The sequence below is a fragment of the Pelophylax lessonae genome (assembly GCF_965119305.1).
Source record: "Pelophylax lessonae genome assembly, chromosome: 1".
Taxonomy (NCBI): domain Eukaryota; kingdom Metazoa; phylum Chordata; class Amphibia; order Anura; family Ranidae; genus Pelophylax; species Pelophylax lessonae.
In genome coordinates this window covers 579644960-579663881 of record NC_138768.1, presented here as the reverse complement: position 1 = coordinate 579663881, position 18922 = coordinate 579644960, and the positions used below count along the sequence as shown (strand labels likewise).

General features: G+C 44.3%; 1 protein-coding gene across 1 annotated transcript in view; it reads right to left on the bottom strand.

Annotated features, from left to right (window-relative positions):
* Positions 1–18922, bottom strand: part of USO1 (USO1 vesicle transport factor) — a 170891-nt gene that overhangs the window by 99222 nt on the left and 52747 nt on the right. Inside the window, exons 5-7 of the mRNA XM_082255566.1 lie at positions 7517–7614; positions 3388–3490; positions 1441–1496 (exon numbers count right to left, since the gene is read on the bottom strand). Of these exons, the coding sequence (XP_082111692.1) occupies positions 1441–1496; positions 3388–3490; positions 7517–7614 (257 nt within the window). The remainder of the gene's footprint in view (positions 1–1440; positions 1497–3387; positions 3491–7516; positions 7615–18922) is intronic.

Below are 18922 nucleotides of genomic sequence, written 5' to 3'. Positions count from 1 at the left end.
CTATTTAATGGGAAACTACTAGAAAATAGCCACCGGACTACACAAACATGGCCGCTGATATATATATATAGCAGCCATCCACAACAAAATGCCGGCTCCCAGGACCCCCAGGAACGCATAGGCAGTAAGGAGGGGTCCCTGGCAGGAGCCCCCACGGGACCATCCCACCAAAAAAATTGCATGTTGGGAAGCCGGCGGCACGCCCCCGCCCCCCCCCCAATCGCCCGCTCGACACCCCCAAAATGGAGTTTTCAGGTATGATAACCCGTGGGGGGAACGGGGGGAGCTAGCATGGGTGAATGGGGGGGGGGGGGGGTGGTCCACCGGGAACCCCAAGGTTTTGGGGGAAGATGCTATGTGAGAAGGAGAAGAACCCAGGGGTCCGACCATCCAAGGGAGGAGCCCAAGCCCACCCCCAAAAAGGCCAACCGGGGAGGGGGGACACTACACTAGACCACATGGAACCGGGTGGGCACCACTCCGGGCTGTCCACCACACCATCAGAATGACGGTGCTGAGGGCTGAGGCACACTGCGACTCAGGCCGTGACCAGGTTGTATGCGTCCTCCCGAGACGTTTAAGTTGCTGGCCAGCCTCCTTCCAGTGGGGCTATGTCGCAGCCGAGCGACACTAACTCGGAGCTGAGGCTTGACTGGGAGACCATAAGGATCTAGGATATCCAGTCAAGCAGCGCTTTGTAGTTCTCACAAGAACAGAAAATAATAAAAGAGGAAAAAAATTCCATTCAACAAAAAGGAAAAACATGCTAGGACCAGAGATCCCAGCAAGGATATATTTCCTTACTCCTAACTAGGCAGAAAAAAATTGAATATCTAGCAGGAAGTGGGAGTATACCCCCTGGGACTGCCCCATAGGCATGGTAAAGTTTCTTCCAGCCTGGTGTCCTACTCCTGTAGGGGGCAGCATAACCCAATGCTCAAGAAGATTCTGGAGCTGTGTCCGTCAATGAACGAAAGAGAAAATTGGATGTTTGTACTTACCGTAAAATCAATTTCTCTGAGCTCATCGATTCACACAGCGCTCCATAAATCATAACTAGCGGGTTATATTGCCTCCTTCAGGAGTAGGACTAGGCAGAACAAAAAACCTGTCTACGGCCAAAAAAGCATCTGCAGATGCCAAAGTATCTACCTTATAGAATTTCGTCAAGGCATGCACAGACGAACAAGTGGCCGCCTTGCAAACTTGCGATATTGAAACTGATTACCTAGAGCAGCGAGGGAGGTTATATACCAGCTGAGGACAGCCCATGGACGTAGACAGGTGTTTTTTTGTTCTGTATAGTCCTACTCCTGGAGGAAGCAATATAACCCACTAGTTATGATTTATGGAGCGCTGTGTCAGTCAATGAACAAAAGAGAAATAAATATTTCAAACAGACTAGCAAAACTTATTACAGCAAATCCATCTTTAACTTACATCATTACGAATCACCTCCCTTGAATCATCCAGAAGATCCATAAGCCTAGAAACACCTGTAAACAGTTTAAAGACATACATTTTACCTTTACAAAATAATAAAAAGGATTTCTTACTTTTATTAAGTCTAAGAGCTATGGTAGCAGGGTCTACAATGCATCGAATAACCAACTGATTTTCAACCATGTGAAGCACTTAAGAGTACTTTGAAGCTCCTCCCCCTAAAGGTGTGACTCAAAACTCTTCGACTAGCAGAGGACCAAAAAGGTTCAGAGAGCCCTGTCCCTGGAATTATCTCCCAATGATTGTGCTTTCTATTAGAAAAAACAGATTGGGTTGAGGGACTGGTTCCGCATCTACTCAAGCCTCTGTGATCTGCTGTATCATTATTGATCCATTTTGTTTTCGTCCGAAATGTTTACAAGTCTTGTCTGTATTTTCGCTTTTATATCTTATGTGATGTCTTTTTTTAACCTTATTTTTGTAATAACATTTAAATACTTTTATACATTGTGGTCCTTTATGCCAACTATTATTAACACCATATAATCATTGCCTTAAAGTCCCATGCTTCTGGTGAGGCTGAGTCCGCACACTTCTCTCGCCTTCGGCTTGAGTAGATGCGGAACCAGTCCCTCAACCCAATCTGTTTTTTTCTAATTTGTTTTAGGGATGTGGCAATGATTGGTGGTCCCTTGTGAACTAGTGCTCCCTCTCCTTTTCTGATTGTGCTTTCTATATTCTTCTTTAAAGGAGAAGTATGGCCAAAGCTTTTTTGGCCATACTTCAATGGATCACAGGAAAACAGTGTTCTGCAATCGTGTGACCTGTTTTCAGCTGGTCAAGGCTGGGGAAAGATCCCAACTTTACAGTTGGGATCCGCCCACATGCCTGGACCAGGAGCTAGCTCAGCTTCTCACCTGAGCTGCTGGGTGCCTGAGACAATCGCTCCCCTCCTTAGCCCAGCACTCTAGTGAGTGCTGGAGGGGTCGAGCACAAAGCCGATCACTGACAGTCAGGGCTCTTTGCTCAGAGTGGAGGGAAGAATTGAGTGATTAGTGGTGTTTAATCGCTCAGTTCTCACTGAGGAGGTAGCGGGGGACAGATGCAGAATCAGATCGATGCTGTATCCACCTAGGGAAGTATAAGATTTGTTTTTTAAAAACCCCAAACTTCTCTTTTAATTTAGAAGCATAAAAAAACACACACCACTGAACAAAATTTTTGGTAACCTATGTTTGATAAAAAAAACAAGCTACCTACTGAGGGTGAGCATTAAGATACCCAGACGATGCTGATTGGCTGAGAAAAATCCCACTCAGTGAATCTCAGTTCAGGTTATGTAATGGATAAAATCAAAAGATTGACATTGCACTAACAAGTTCCATTTTCATAGCTATACCTCCAATGTTTTAGGCTGTCAAAACATAGCAATACATTTATATAGGCATCAGAGTTAGACCCACTGCAATTGGTTATTAGTAAGGGCTAGTGTTAGCCCTCTGAAGAGTGATCCATGGTGGATTATTTTTCAGAGGACATTTGTCAGGGGAAGAAGAGATATAATTTTGCCTCCTCACCGCATTTTTACAGACCTAAAAGCATGCACTTCCTTGAACATGAGAGGGGGCTTTCATTCTTACTGTGACTACAAAGCAAAGCACTGCAGCAAAGGCATGTTTACATTCCTGCACACTGTCTTTGCAGCTTCAGGATGATGAGGATGGTGTGGGGGGGGGGGGGGGGGGTAAAATGTGTCAATCGTTTTTATCACCACTGACTGCACGTATAAACCAACAATAAGTAGAGGGGGGGATTTGTGGGTGGATGTAAGTGTGTGTGCGTAAGTGTGTATTCTACGACTATGACAACATGATTTGAGATTTTAGTAGAGCCCTGATAAAATGTGAGCTGTGACAACAAGAAAAAAAAAAATGCTTCACTTGCCCATTGGGCTGACTAAAACAATCTGCTGCACTTGAGTTCCTTGCTGCTTAAGAAGAGTAGTCAGTAGTTTCACTCCAGGCCAGCGCACATGGAAATCAAACTCCTGTAAGGAAAGAGATAAATAAGACAAACCGACAAAAATCACACTAAATAGCACTTAAATCAACGTAAATATTGTTTAACGGATACAATTGAACCTTTGATGCTGTGGCCTGCATAATGTTCTGCACCTCTGGAGTAGGGATCGACTGATTATCGGCAAAGCCAATATATCGAGGGGTGATCTGCACTTTGCCTGATATATCAGAATTGACCACCAAGGTGACCGATATTGCCGATATTTCGGAAAGTGCTTGTACCGGAGTGATGCCTGCAGCTAGAGGCATCACCCCGGTACACCAGGATCCATAGCCGACGGTCGGCTGTCTTGTAATGATAACTGCAGCGGAGAAGCCGCTCGGCTGTCATTATAAGGAGCGGGTTCGGCAGCTTGCCTGGGTCTCCCGTCCCACCGGGAGACCCGGGCAACCAGCACGCACTTCCGCTGAAGACCCTATCAAAGCTGCATTCGGCTCTGATAGGGTCTCCATGCAAAAACCCGGAAGTGATGTCATGACATCACTTCCGGGTACTGGCTCCAGATTAAAAAAAAAAATGACAGCATTCAAAACAGCCAAACTTGGTGTTGTGAATGCATTTAAGTGCAGAGGAAGGGTTTGGGGTCTTTTAGACCCCCAGATCCCTCCACAATAGTACCTGTCAAAGGAAAAAAAAAGGTAAGCTTCTTTCATATGCAGCTTAACGTTTCCCCAGATGAACCCCTCATTTGAGCAACAAGAGGAGCTAGGAAGGATTACGCTCTAAAGGAGTATATTGAGACCTACATTTATTTTATTTTAATCATTTTTATTTTAATTATTTTACCTCTGTTGAGTGCATAGGTTGGTGGAGACTCACGTGCGGTGACCCTGTTTGTTACACCTGGTGAAGTGTATCAGCTGTCATTTGCGGTTTACTTGCATGTCTTTGGTGAATGCATAAGTAAACAGAATTTAAACACTGGATATGTATTTATTTTTTTTACCAAGGACTGTTCTACACTAACAATATTGGGACTTGCATATAATTTGGAATTTCTAATATATAATTTTTTGTTACATCCCTTTTTAGTGAGTACTTGTCTCACTCCAGAGCACCAAGTAACGTTTCTGTCTACTGCCTCATTCCTCTACTATCAGCATGAATCACTTCTGACAAGTGTTCCTGACACCAAGAGAAAAATAGTGACAGGGAAGGAACTGCCACCTGATCGACAGCTTCAGCTCTGTTCCTGTGTGAAGGAGCGGTGTCCCTTCCCTCCAATCAGCTCTCCACTCTCCTCATTGAGCTCTGCAGAGTGGAACCTCAACTATCTGCCCCTTCTTTTCTCAACTATCAGACAAGCTTTAAAATTCAGCACTTTGAACGGCTGTATAAAAGAGAAGACTGCAGATAGACAGGTACAACTTATGTAGGAGAATTTGTTTCAGCTCTGTCAATCACCTGAGGCCAGTCACTTCGCTGGGTATATTTAAGGGTTTACAACCACTTTAAACTTGATCATTTCCGTCTACCAATGTACTAAAACAAGTTGAAACAAGTTATTTTGGATAACTGCAGAAATCATTTTTTTCTTTGTACAGGGGTTAAAAAAAAAATAATTAAGTATGCGAAAAGAAGAGCTTGTGTAAACTCTTGATTGTCATAAAACATTGGTGGTGATTCAATAAGTTATTTGAGATACATTTCTGGTGGTGTGTATGTACTTGGAAGCCTTTAGCCAAATTCATGAAAACCCTGCAACACTTTTCTTGTTAGTATGCATGTGACAAAACCCAATAATTCAAATGTGTGACACTTTTCCTGTATGGCCTATTGTTTTGACAAGTTGGTAAAAAAAAGAAAAAAAAAAATGGCCATATCACTGATAGGGAAAGCGGAGATAAATACCACCTCCATGCTGGAGTAAATTGTTGATAGTTTCACGTATGTAATTATTGTCACATTATTGAAACAATTCCGAAAGAAAATATGTCTTTCACCCTTTTGCTGCCGTTTCTGCATTTTTTGGTACACGTTTAAAAAAATATAATTTTAAACCTGAAAATTGCAACAAAAAAAAACCCCAAAACATAATTTTCTAAAAAGCATTTGCCCTAGAGAATAAAATTTTACCCTAAAATTGCGCTCCTCTGTGAAATAGTACTCTATATTTTCCATTGGTGATGCTTTAAAAGCCCCTACAGGTAACCAGTTTAATTGCTGGTTCACATTTGTGCGATGCGGGAACGCTGCAAATTTACAGCGTGTTCCCACATCGCATCCGCACCCCTGGCACTTCACACTGCCATATGTGATACGCTGGGGGTGTCAATTAAAAGTTAACAACACCCCCAGATCAGATCGCATATCGCAGTGCGATCTGAAAGTTCGCACAGAATCGGATCGCACTAGTGTGAACCACCATGCGATCCGATTCTGCTGCGGACCAAAAAAAAGAGTCCTGTGCGTGTTTCAGCGAGATTGTGGTGCGAATTCAGCCATACAAGCAGTATGGCTGAATTTTCACCGCACAGAGATCGCGTGTAATTTTAGGAGCAGTGCGCTCTGAATTACATGCGATCTCTGTGATCGCACAAATGTGAACTGACACTTAAGCAACGCTGGAGCTCTGGTGCTAAAATGATTGCTCTCACTTCAGCATAAGCAAAGATATATAATATGTGTTGCAAATTAAGTTTTCCTGCGTAGGTGCCCCCGAAGCGTGTGTTTATGCTTGTACAAGCGAGTATGTAGGGGAACTAAAATTTTTATGGGGGATTTTATGTGCTTGGGTATAACTTTAACTTGACAATTTTAAACAATTGTTTTTTTACAAAAACTTTTTTTTCAAATAACATAGGGGACAAAAAGTACCCTATGTGGTATTTTGGTGACAGGTTCTCTTTAATGAGAACCTCATTAAAGAGAACCTGTCACCAAAATACCACATAAGGTACTTTTTGTCCCCTATGTTATTTGAAAAAAAAGTTTTTGTAAAAAAACAATTGTACAAGCGAGTATGTAGGGGAACTAAAAATTTTATGGGGGATTTTATGTGCTTGGGTATAACTTTAACTTGACAATTTTAAACAATTGTTTTTTTACAAAAACTTTTTGTCCCCTATGTGATGAAAAAAAAAATCAGCAAAAAGAGAAAGAGCAGATGGATGTCCGCTCAGCTCCCCCCCCCCCCCCCCCTACACGGCGGCAACCGCCATGCCTGTCATGGGCAAGCGGAGCCTAGGTTACAATATGCACGGACCTGGTAGCGAAAGGGTTAAGGTAGTTGTAAACCTCAGTCATGAAATCTGAACAAAGCACAGATACCTGTAGTGTTGACCTATCTCTTTCCAAAGTTTTAAAGGACAAGTTCACCTTAAGTAACATGTTACACCTGTATTTAGGGTGTAACATGTAACAAGTTATTAATACATAAATGATCCTCCCTGCACGCCCGCTGTCACAATTCAAATTAGTCACCCATTCCCAGCAACCTGTCATTGAGTGAACTACAAATGCACATATATGCCAGCACACCACGGGGATCGTCAAATACATTCAAATCTTTATTGACGAATGATCACATCACAGAAGACAAAGTGCAAGGTTTCAGAGCCGCGCAGTACCCCTTCCTCATCACATGCCTGACGAAGTGGTCCTGCAGCTCCGAAACGTTGCACTAGGTTTCTCTGATGTGATCATTTTTCAATAAAGATTTGGACATATTTGACGATTTGTGGTGTGCTGACAAATATGTGCATTTGATCTATGATGTCTCCAGTTCCAGCAGTTTGTTGCTGCAGCACCCATTACTCTTAAAGCCTTATCCAGGAAAGTGTGCGATGGAAATATCGATACTATATTGAATGAACTACGAGTCCCATTTTCCACTATGGCAGATGGCTTGTAGTTCTCAATCAACTACCAGGGTGCTCAGAAACTATAAAAAAAGATTTGATAAGTATAGATAACTGCCTGAAATGCATTTTAGATGACTGTCCCCAAGTTAAATACATAATAGGATGACCAATTTTAAATGGTAACTTACCTCCAAAATGGACAGTAAAAGAGTTATGTTTTCATGTTTCATGAACATTTCTGTAAACTGGACTCCGAGATCATCTGTCTGTACTTGCTGGTTCTCCTCTGCAAAAAGATTTGGGAAACATTAGCAATCTTAACTTACAATGTGTATGGCATTCTTAAGGCAATAAGCACTGAGTTGCAGGCCATTACTTGATATGGACAGTGCTTTACTGAGGCCTTAGTATTGTAAAATGACAATAGAAGCCTTAAATGCTCTTTAAATGGACCTTTTTCTTTCCCCTCTCACTAAAATCACTTCAGCTTTGCATGTGGATATGAAATTGTGTTACAACCATTGGTTAAACAAACCTTTTTTGCTTTTACTTTCAGTTATGGTTTTTCTGCGTCCTGATTGATTGAGGCACTGGTAATGTAGCCCTGGCCTCACAGATGCATTCTGGAAAGGCTACATCACCAGTGCCTTGCATTTCAGAGGTAAAGGAGGATGGATTCATCTGCACTTAGTCAAAATGCCCACTGTGAGAAGAATGGGGGGAAAAAAAGGTAAGCAAAGAGTAAAAAAAAAACCTTGCAATTATCTAGCAGTGTATTTTTTGTAATTGTTTTCGATAAGGGTGAGGTCCTTCCTTAACCACCAATACCAGACACTTTCACCTCCTTCCTGCACAGGCCAATTTTCAGCTTTCGAAGTGGTCACACTTTGAATGGCAATTGCGTGGCAATGCAACACTGTACCCATATGCAGTTTTTATCATTTTTTTCACACAAATAGAGCTTTCTTTTAGTGGTATTTGTTCACCACAGGGTTTTTACTTTTTTGCTAAATAAACTAAAAAAAGGCCGAAAATTTATTTTAAAAAATGCATTTTTCTTTGTTTCTCTTGTAACATTTTCCAAATAAATAATTTTTCTTCATAAAATAATGCGAAAATGTATACTGCTACATTTCTTGGGTGAAAATAAATCAGTGTATATTGTTCAGTCTGTAGGAAAGTTATTGAGCTCACAAAATGTGGTATATATATATCTATATCTAAAAATGTATCAATCCATAAGTACTGACAGCCGACATCATTTCTTGAGCCCCGAAAATGCCAGAACAGTACAAATATCCCCCAAATGACCCCCTTTTGGAACACAGACAGTCCACAGGCATGGCAAGTTTTTTGAAGTTATAGTTTTTTATCACAATGTTTTGAAAAATGAAGAAATTAAAAAAAATATTGCACTATTGCAATATTTCTTGCACAGAAAAAACATGTATTTTTTTTTTTATTACATTTTTTTTTTCATACTGTGACCAAAGCAATAAAGTGTTACCATAGTGACACTGTACTACTCTGGGGAGCTGATCAGGATTTTTTTTTTACTACACACTATGATTGCTTATAACAGTGTACTGTATATCACTGTAATAAACAACCATCTTTACTGAATGAAATACATTCATTTAGTGTGTATTGTTGTGATTAGCTGTGATTGGCCACAGCGAATCACATGGTACAGATGGGCCATGATTGGCCCTCTATGTACCAAGTGATCACTGAGACCAACACAATAGTACACAATGAATGACATGAATCAAAGCTATTCATTATGTAGAACTGTTACATGATCTGCAGCGATTGGTCACAGTGATCACATGGTACTGGAAGCGGCCGGTACACTGATCTGTCATCAACTGTGTCTGGTGGACACAGTGTGTGACAGACCACGGTAAAGCACGGCCTGTGAGATGCGATCCTGGGAGGACGTCCTTCCAGAATAAAAGGGCTCCATAATTTTACAATAGGTAGGGCAGGAAGGGGTTAAAGAAAATTTAAATTTAAAAACTTTTTTTTAGGTTTGGATAGGATAATGAAGGATTATAAACACCTGTCTGTGTCCCCATTAGGAAGATTCACTCTCTCCATCTTCAGGCCCACCAAAAACAAAATTTAACAGAAAAAAAAGAGGAAATGAAGCAGAGAAGGCCCTTACAGGGCCCCTTGGAGGACTTCTCGATTAAGGCCAGCATACATTGGGGTCTGAACGGGTGCCACCATTTCAGACCTGGAGAGCCAAGGCCAGATGCTATAAAAGATCACAACACATCAGCACTTCTGGTGGAGGGACTCATTCCCATTGGGTATTATGCCTGAATAATGACCTGCCTAATCCACTTGGTAATTGTGAATCAAGAGGCAGTTTTTCTCTTTCTGGAGCCCTCAGGTGACACAAAGAGTATAAGATTGATGAATAAAGACCATGTCCACAAGATATATTCACACAGCCCTAACTATATTCAGGCAGTTGACAGAAATCCCCTAAGAATGCTCAAAAGCTGAACAAAAAGGTAGGCAACACTACGTCCTGCTGTAAAAGGACATGGCAAGACCACCTTAAGGCAGAAAATAGTTCTAAGGGTTCCTAACATGATTAGTCACAAGTTCTGACAACCTCCTGATTGAAGTGACTGTCACAAGAAAGGTAAACTTGCTGGAAAAGAGGGAGAGAAATATCCAAAACTGGCTCAAATGAAGGCCTCTGACGGACTGACAACATCAGGCTGAGGTCCCAAGGAGTCAATGGAGAATATATCGGTGGTACAAAGTGGAGAAACTTCAGAGCCAAATGGCCAATAAGACCGGAGTCCTACCAATTGTAAAGTGGGGACACCCATTTATTGGGAGGAAGGTTTGTTTCCCATCTCAGTGGGCTTGGGGTTTTATGGGTTTTTCTGAAAAGAAGTCTTCTGTTTAGCCCCTGAATTCTGAAAGAAACACTTTTTTTTGTGGCAGACGCAAGTAGCTCTTGTATAAAGGCTTCTGCCGCTTGATTAGAGGAAAGAGAGCGCTCCTTCCTCTTCTAATCTTCTAAATAAACATATCCAAGGCATTGCTTAAAAGGCATCCACCTTTAAAAGGCAACTGTTCTAGTTGTCCATCACTGGGGAGCTCTAATGATCAGCATTTTAGTCACAGTACATGCCCCATACAGACTGACATAAGGCCCAGCAGATGCAGTTGTTGGAGTGAAACTCCCAACCTACCCACAAAGAGGTGCAACACTTTGGTAGAAGCTCCCAGTGCTGTCTAGCAGAAGAATGTTATTTTAGGGCTCAGGGTCTTTTGAAATGCACTTGGCTCATCAGACCAGCACGGTTTAAACCCTGCCATATACCCAATGAACAGCCTCAATTGATACACAGAGATAAAATAAATCTCCCTACATGCATTTTATTTTTATATCTGCTGTCTTCAGCTTTCTAAACTGTTTAGAAAGTAAAAAATGTGTTAGAATGTTTTCTTCCTGTTCCAGCACTGGGTGGGGAGTCTGGGCATACACTGTGTGACAGCTGATTGGAGGAAAGGACCCCCCCAACATAGGCAGAGGAAGGAAGAAACATGCAGAGCTGTGATGTGAATAGACCAGCTCTCTGCTAATCTATCTCTATGCATCTACCCCCCTGACACAAATTTCCAGCTGCTTTCATCTCCTGTGTTGGAAAACTTGTTCAGAAGTTATCATGCTGATAACAGATAAATGGAGTAGCAGGTCCTGTGCGCAGGTCAGATTTCATGAATGGGATTTACATCCACTTTAACAAACCCCACCTGCCAAAAGAAAAGCACACCTTAAAGAAGGACTCCAACTTTTTGTCCACAGAGTCCTAAAACACTGGCACATCGTCCACCAGAAATGTAAAGAGTCTTACTCAAAAAACAGTTTAGACTGTCACCCCCTTATTAGAAGGCTTTCTTTAGATATTGTTGCACAAAACATTTGAGGAGGGGGACACAAGCATCCTATTCAGATAGACCCAGTCCTTGTACATATTTTACTCAGTGTGAAAATGCATCTGGAAGTATTTGGCCCATTTGGGTGCTTTCCATGTACCACCTCAGAACAAACTCACTGTGGACCTTTGCGACGATAAGATGCTGGAGGGTGGAGTGCCCTCTTCAGAGGATAGATCTGTATTAGAGGTGTCCACTTCCTTGGACCCTTCCTCTTCCTCCTTCATCTTCTCTAAGCCTAGAAGGTGTGGAAGGGTAAACTCGCAAGGTACCCACAAGGTAGCCCCTCAAAGGAAACCTAAACTATTTTCGGTTTCTCCACCACAAATCTTTGTGGAGGTCAGCCAATTGTTCCCAAACTATGGTGAAGGCAGCAGAAAATTCCTCTTTAGACATAAAGGTCTGCACAAAAGAAGCTGCAGAAGGAGTGAGAAATTGGAAGCTTTGGGGGTTAAATTTCCCGGATCCTTGTCCCGCTTTACTCAGATACACCATGCATTTGCTGTGCCCTCTAAAAGGCGTGCTACTCACAGTACTGGATCCACAAGGGTAGGGGGGGGGGGTGCCCCATCATCTCACCACCTGGAGGCTAGAGGTACTATTGTCGCAATTGCAGACTGTGCTGTAATTGTGGCGCTGCTGCAGGTTGTGTCCAACTCGGTCAGAGTCCTAAGTGGAAAAGGGAGAGATCCAAGATGGTGCTTACAGATGAATGGTATGCTACCTTGGTCACGTCGTGTCTGCACAGTAAAATGGCCAGGCCCACACCTATAAATTGACCTGTGCCTTTCACTCTCCTCAGGCTGGATGATATGTGCAAGCCAAGTCTCACATTGCACAGACTGGCCCAGGCAAAGGCTTTAAAAGTCTTGTGGAGGTATGGCACCCACTAGCTGCACCTACCACTACTACAGACAGTGGGCTATAACAGAGCCAGTCCAGGCTCAGACAAGATTGCGACAATGGAGTCGGGATCTGCCAACATGCCTGGACCGACACCCAGCTCAGCCTCTCAATGAACTGCTGAAAGTCTGAGCCGACTGCTCCTGCCCCCTCCAAAGCCCAGTGCTCCAGTGAGCGCAGAGGAGGCAGAGCAGAGAGCTGCTGAATGACAGTCAGCAGCTCTCTGCTCACTGAGCTGTGAGGCCTGAGCGATCTGCAGTGTTCGATCAGTCGGTTCTGAGTGTTAGAGGCGCCAGGGGACTGATGCAGCATCAAACAGTATGATTCTAACAAAAAAATATATATATTTGTTATACCTAATTTTATTTTTAATTTTTTTTTTCTTCAGTTACCTTCTGGTTTATGGCCTAGGCCAAAATGATGTCATACAACCCAGGAGTCTTCAGGGGCATTTTTTCTCTTTCATCTGGAGGAAGAGGGGGGGGGGGGGCTTTCTCAGCTAAGCACGCCCTCTTGCCAACATTCCTGGCCTAAGGACAGGTGGATGCCAAGAAATAAATACTACATGAATCATTTTCTCTTGCTCAAGCGGCCATGGATAAATACGCGATTGAGGTGTTTTTCAAAGTGATTTTTCAACAAAATAACACAGAGAAATGGATGAACGGGCAAGTTTTCTTTGAATATTAAATGTGAATTAAATAGCATTTTCAGTTTATGGCGCTGGGATACAGTTTAGTTCCATCGTAAACACAGAGGAATGCATTGTGGACGATTAGACTGCTTGGGATGACAATTTTCTTGCACTTATTGTAGGTTGTTCTGAAGTCAACACAAATGCAAACTGCACCCTCTCATTTTACAGGTGAAAACCAAATATTTAAAGTGGTTGTAAAGTTAGAAGGTTTTTTATCCTAATGCATTCCATGCATTAAGATAAAAAAGCCTTCTTTGTGCAGCAGCCCCCCTTAGCCCCCCAAATACTTACCTGAGCCCATCTACATCCAGCGATGTTGCAGGAGTGTCACAGCTGCCTGAGACTCTACCTCCTCATTGGCTGAGATGGCAGCACAGCACCATTGGCTCCGGCTGCTGTCAATTTCAGTAAGCCAATGAGGAGAGAGAGGGGGTGGGGGCAGAACTCAGCTCTGTGTCTGAAGGAACTGCAGCTCAAGTGCCCCCAAAGAAAGCTGCTTGCTGTGGGGGCACCTAGCAGGTGGGAGGGGCCAGGAGCACCAAAGAAGGACAGAAAACAAGAGGATCTGGACTGCTCTGCGCAAAATCACTGCACAGAGCTGGGAAGTATAACATATTTCTTATTTATAACCATAAAAATACCAAACTTTACAATCACTTTAAGGCATTGTTGCCCATTGCCTTTACCAACAGAAAATGTTTATGCCTATGGAGAGGTGAAAGGTATGACAATATGTGGCTAGCTCATGCATCTGATTGTTGTTCAACCCAATGTGCTTCAACTAGTGGTATTTTCAGGTAGTTAGGAAGAAATAGATTGGAAGTCTCCTCTAACTTCTATTATTACCATTACAGTTCTCCATAACATTTCACAGGTTAATTTTCTCAATAATGATAATTAGAATTTTTTTTCAATAAAACCTGAACTCCAGGCAAATGCAGAGGACACACTATTAGTATTCACAGTATACACATAATCAAATGTATTTTTATTTTTTTAATACAAGCAGATAAGTATCCAATTTTGACAAGGCATCAGCCTTTTGCGGTCCCTGTACAGCAGAGGTCTGGGTTGGAAGAGTGAGATGTAACACAAAGAGTCAATTGTGCTACAGTGCTCATATGCGAACAACGAACATGCTGATAGGAAAGGAGAAGGAGAGTGCCAGAGATGAGTTCATCAGTGTGCAGTTTCTCGTTTTACTGCCCAGTCACAGACTGGAGGAACAGGACCTTTACGTGTCACTAAACTATAGCGTATTAAAAATCGGGTCTCCCATCCTGCCAGACAGGGCTGTGCTTAGGACTGGATCGACATAAATCCTTTGACACGTAAACCAGCTTCTACATATGCATTTAATTTGTATGTTTAGTTTTCTGGTTCGCAGTTTAGCTTTAGGCCCCTTTACGTGAGCGTTCCGATCCTATCCGCCTGTCAGTTTTTCAGGAAGACCTGATCGGAAAAGGTCAATTCAGCCCTATGGATAGGTGGGTGTAAAGGACTTGTGTCTGTTTACACGAGCCTACCTCCAGCTCCAAAAAAATAAAAAACGGAAGGGAACTCTGTCCTAATTTGTTTAGGCGGAGTGGACTGGGGATAGTCAGGTATAAACAGACGCCGAAGCTCGTTTACCCAAAGCCACCCATACAGCAGAATGAGTTCTGTCCATGTCCCCTCATAGACAGCGCACGGGAGAACACTTGTGGTGATCAAAGGAGTATCCAAATTTCGCAATCGAGAAGTGGAAAATTAGTTTATTTGAATAAAATCAAGAACGTAAAAGCACATTACCACACCGGGTCCCGATTGAAGCAGGGGCACTATCGGAGGTAAGAATGCCAGATGGAAGATGCCAAATGTTGCCAGATGCCACGGTTACCAGAGATGGTGGCATGTTAAGCGTTGTTTGCTTTTGGTGGTTTGACATCTTCCATCTGGCATTCCTACCTCTGATAGTGACCCTGCCTCAAATTGGGACCCTGTGTGGTAATGTGCTTTTACGTTCCTGATTTTATTCAAATAAACAAATTTTACACTTACCGACTGCTGAATTTGGATCCTCCTTTGATCACCACAAGTGTTCTCCCGCGCGCTGTCTATGAACTCCCTTAGCACCTTATCCCAAGCTTTTTGGCTGGTAGCAAAGAAGACACTGACTTTGGCATATTGGAGTGCAACTGCATTTACCCTCCCGCACAAGAGTTACATAGAGAGCGCCTGGAACATCTTGCTTTGCTGTGACACAGATGTGTCATCCACTCACTCTGCTGCGATCAGCAGGGATCTGTGAGATGATCCCCTGCTGATCAGAACGGAATCTGCCCTGTGTGAAAGGAGCCTTAATGAACACATTGCCAAAAAGGATGAAGCTGGTAACGCAAAAAGCTGCATAGGAAGTTACAGCCCCAATTTCAAAAAAGTTGGGACTCAATATAAAATCGACATAAAAACAGAATACAATGATTTTCAAATTTCATAAAATGGGATTTTTGACTTACCGTAAAATCCATTTCTCTGATGTTCATTGACAGACACAGCTCCTGATATTCATAACCATTGGGTTATACTGCCCCCTACTGGAGTAGGACACTAGGCAGAAAATAGTTCTAGCTACACCAATAGGCAGTTCCGTGGGGTATACTCCCTCTCTCTGCTATAGCCACTCAGTTTTGTTACAAGAAGTGTCAGGAGAATTATAACTCCACAAAGGGGTGGGGGCTGTGTCTGTCAATGAACATCAGCGAAATGGATTTTACTGTAAGTCAAAAATCCCATTTTCTCTTTCGTTCATTGACGGACACAGCTCCTGATATTCATAACCATTAGGACGTCCCAAAGCATTAAACATGAGGTGTGGGAACAACAAAAAAATTCCCAAGGCTAAACATTAGCCATCTAGACAACAGGAGCTCAACCAAACCTGAAAAAAACCAACACACCCTCAAAGAGGATCAGGTCCTCTAAACAGCAGCCTGCAAAACCTTGCGGCCAAAAGAAACATCCGCAGATGCCAACACATCCACTTTGTAAAAGTGTGCCAAAGGATCCCTTGACCGAGCTACAAACTGCTGCACCTTTCTGTCGAGCCAAGACGCCAACAGATCCACCTCAGGGGTGCCCCACTGGAGACACAGCAGATGAAACACCTCCGGATGAAGGGACCACTCCCCGTGGTCCAATGCCTGCTGACTGAGGTAATCCACCTGCAAATTTTCCACCCAGGAATGTGTAGGGCGGAGAGGGCTGGAACTAACCCTTCTGCCCACCTTAGAATGCCGGCTACCTCCAGAGCCACCAGGACACTTCTTGTGCCCCCTTGGTGATTGACATAAGCCACGGCCGTGGCATTGTCTGATTGGACAAGCCTAAAAACAATCTGTCCAACGATCCAGACACAGACCGCTCAGAGTTCCAAGACATTGATCGGAAGTCTTGACTCTTCCAGCATCCAGATCCCCTGAGCAGAATGCTTGCGGAGGATGCCTCCCCAGCCAGACAGGCTGACATCCGTGGTGACCACTGTCCAATACAAGGGGAGGAAGAAATTTAACAGCTGAAGCACCGGAGAATGAAGCCACCATATCATTGACACCTTCTAGCCCCGACTCAGCCGGATCGGAATGTCCAGAGAATGCAGAGTCTTGATCCATTTGGTCAGAATGTCCCTTTGCAGGGACCTCGTATGGAACTGTGCAAACTGAACAGCCTCAAAAGGTAGACATCATCAGGCCCAGCACACGCATGCAATTCCGGAGGAATGACCATTTGTTGGACAGCAGGAATCGAATTGCACCCTGCAATTTTTGGAGTTTGTCCATAGGTAGGAGCACTCTGGCTAAGGCCGAGTCAAGAGTCAGGCCCAGAGAGTCCAGCTTTGTGGACAGAACCAGAGCAAACTTCTGAAAATTCCGAATCCAGCTGAACTCCCGCAGAGTTCGTATTGGGATCTCCAGGTTCTCCACCAGAGCAGAGGGAGACTCCGCTTGTAGAAGGAGATCATCCAAGTAGCCCAGTACCAGTATCCCCCGTTGGCATAGCAAAGCTAGCACTAGGGCTAGCACTTTTGTGAGGACCAGAGGAGCTGCGAGACCAAAGGAGATGCGAGAACAAAGGGTAACACCACAAACAGATAATGCTCCGCTCCCACAGCAAAGTGGAGAAAACGCTGGTGACTGGCACATACAGGAAAGTGAAGGTAGGAATCCTTGATATTGATAGGCGAGGAAATCCCCCTGATGCAGGTATGCTACCACCGTTTTGAATGGACTCCGTTCTGAACTTCTGTACCCGCACAAAGCAGTTTAGCGCTTGGAGGTCCAGGATTGGACGCACTTTGCCTTTCTTCCTGGGAACTGTAAACAGGTTTGAGTAAAAACCCTGAAAACGTTCAGAGGTCGGAACTGGGGCAATCACCCCTTGAAAGAAAAGGTCTTGTACCCCCCAAGACAGGCGCAAGTTGGAAGGAAAAAAACCTTGCTGGGGGACCAGAGAGAAACTCGATCTTGTAGCCAGACCAAATGACTTTGTGAACCCACTTGTCTTGCACCCGGGAAGTCCGCGGTTACGGAAAACAGCGAAGACATCCCCCCACCCCCCGATATGGGTGAGGTCGCACCTTCATGCAGAAGGAGCCTTGTCCACGGGTCTAGAGAAGCCTGATCTTGACTTGCCAGAACTGATTCTTTTGGATCCTCCATTCGACTCTGAGAGATGAAAAAACTTCTTATGAACTGAGAAGGAAGGCCCACGTCTACAATGAGGTTCCGTGCCATAGCCTGTGGAAGAAATGTACTCTTCCCCCATGTGAGACCTTTAATGATGTCACCCAGGGTAGCTCCAAAAAGGGGATCTCCTTGAAAAGGAAGATCAGTCCAGGCCTTTATTGAAACCGGATCTGCAGACCAGCACTTGAGCCAAAAAACACGCCGAAGGACCACTGCCAAAACAGAGGTAAGCTATCAGGGGAGCCACAGGAACTGCAGCCCCTGGACCAGCTGGTCCACCAGCTTGGCAAAGGCAGGGGGGAGCGGTTCCCCCTCCAGGTCATGGTGTAGGAGCTTAGCCCACTCGGTCTGAGTTTGTGACATTAGTGCAATGGTGAATACCGGCCTCAGTGCCGAACCAGCCAAGGTGTACATAGTGTGCGCAACAGCCTCCGTCTTACGGTCAGCCAGATCCTTAAAGGCTGGGGACTCTTCAACCGAAATCATGGTTGCCTTGTTTAATCTGGAAACTGGAGGGTCCACCACCGGTGGTACAGTCCACTTCTTAAGAAGGGAATCCTCATAGGGGTAACGCCCAGTAAAGCACTTGGGGACCCCACGGGGATGCTTTGGTCGTCCCCACTCTTTAGCGATAATTCTGTCAAAATAGGCAGGGAAAGGAGACGCCTTTGCCACTTTGGATAGCTTGTGAGTGCCAAAGAGCACATGCGCCTCTGTCGCAGTTCCAGCTGCATCCATCTTCAGGGTCTCACGCGCACATACAATTAGTGCATCCACAAGCGCCTTTTCGCACGGTCGGAGACATGGAGGAATCATCTGCATCATCAGAAGATTCCAGCCGCGTGGTTGCAGACCGAGCACGTCCGCAGTGGCCAAAATCTGATGAGACAGATGAGGCAGGGGAAGGCGGGGGGCACTGCAAGACACCTCCCCAAGGAACTCCAGGACGGCCAACAGTGCATGGATGGATGGATGGTTGGGACCCGGAGGACCCCGCAGCCTAAGAGAGGAGATCAGGTGGGGAAATGTGCTCCAAAGACTCCATGAGTCACCAGGGACACCACAAACAGTGTAAAACACTGCTAAGGGACAACCCCCATTGCGCTGGCAGCACCACCCGGTCGCGAGGCACAAAGCACCAAGCGATCCTCAGCAGAGAGGGAGAGGACCCTACCAGACTCACCACCCACAGAAACAGGCACCTGCAGCCACCAGGAGAATCTGCACTACATGTGCGGCGATCAGGAAGTAAAAATGATCCAGGAGTCAGCATCAGGGGATGAAGAGGGGCTGCTACCGTGGAA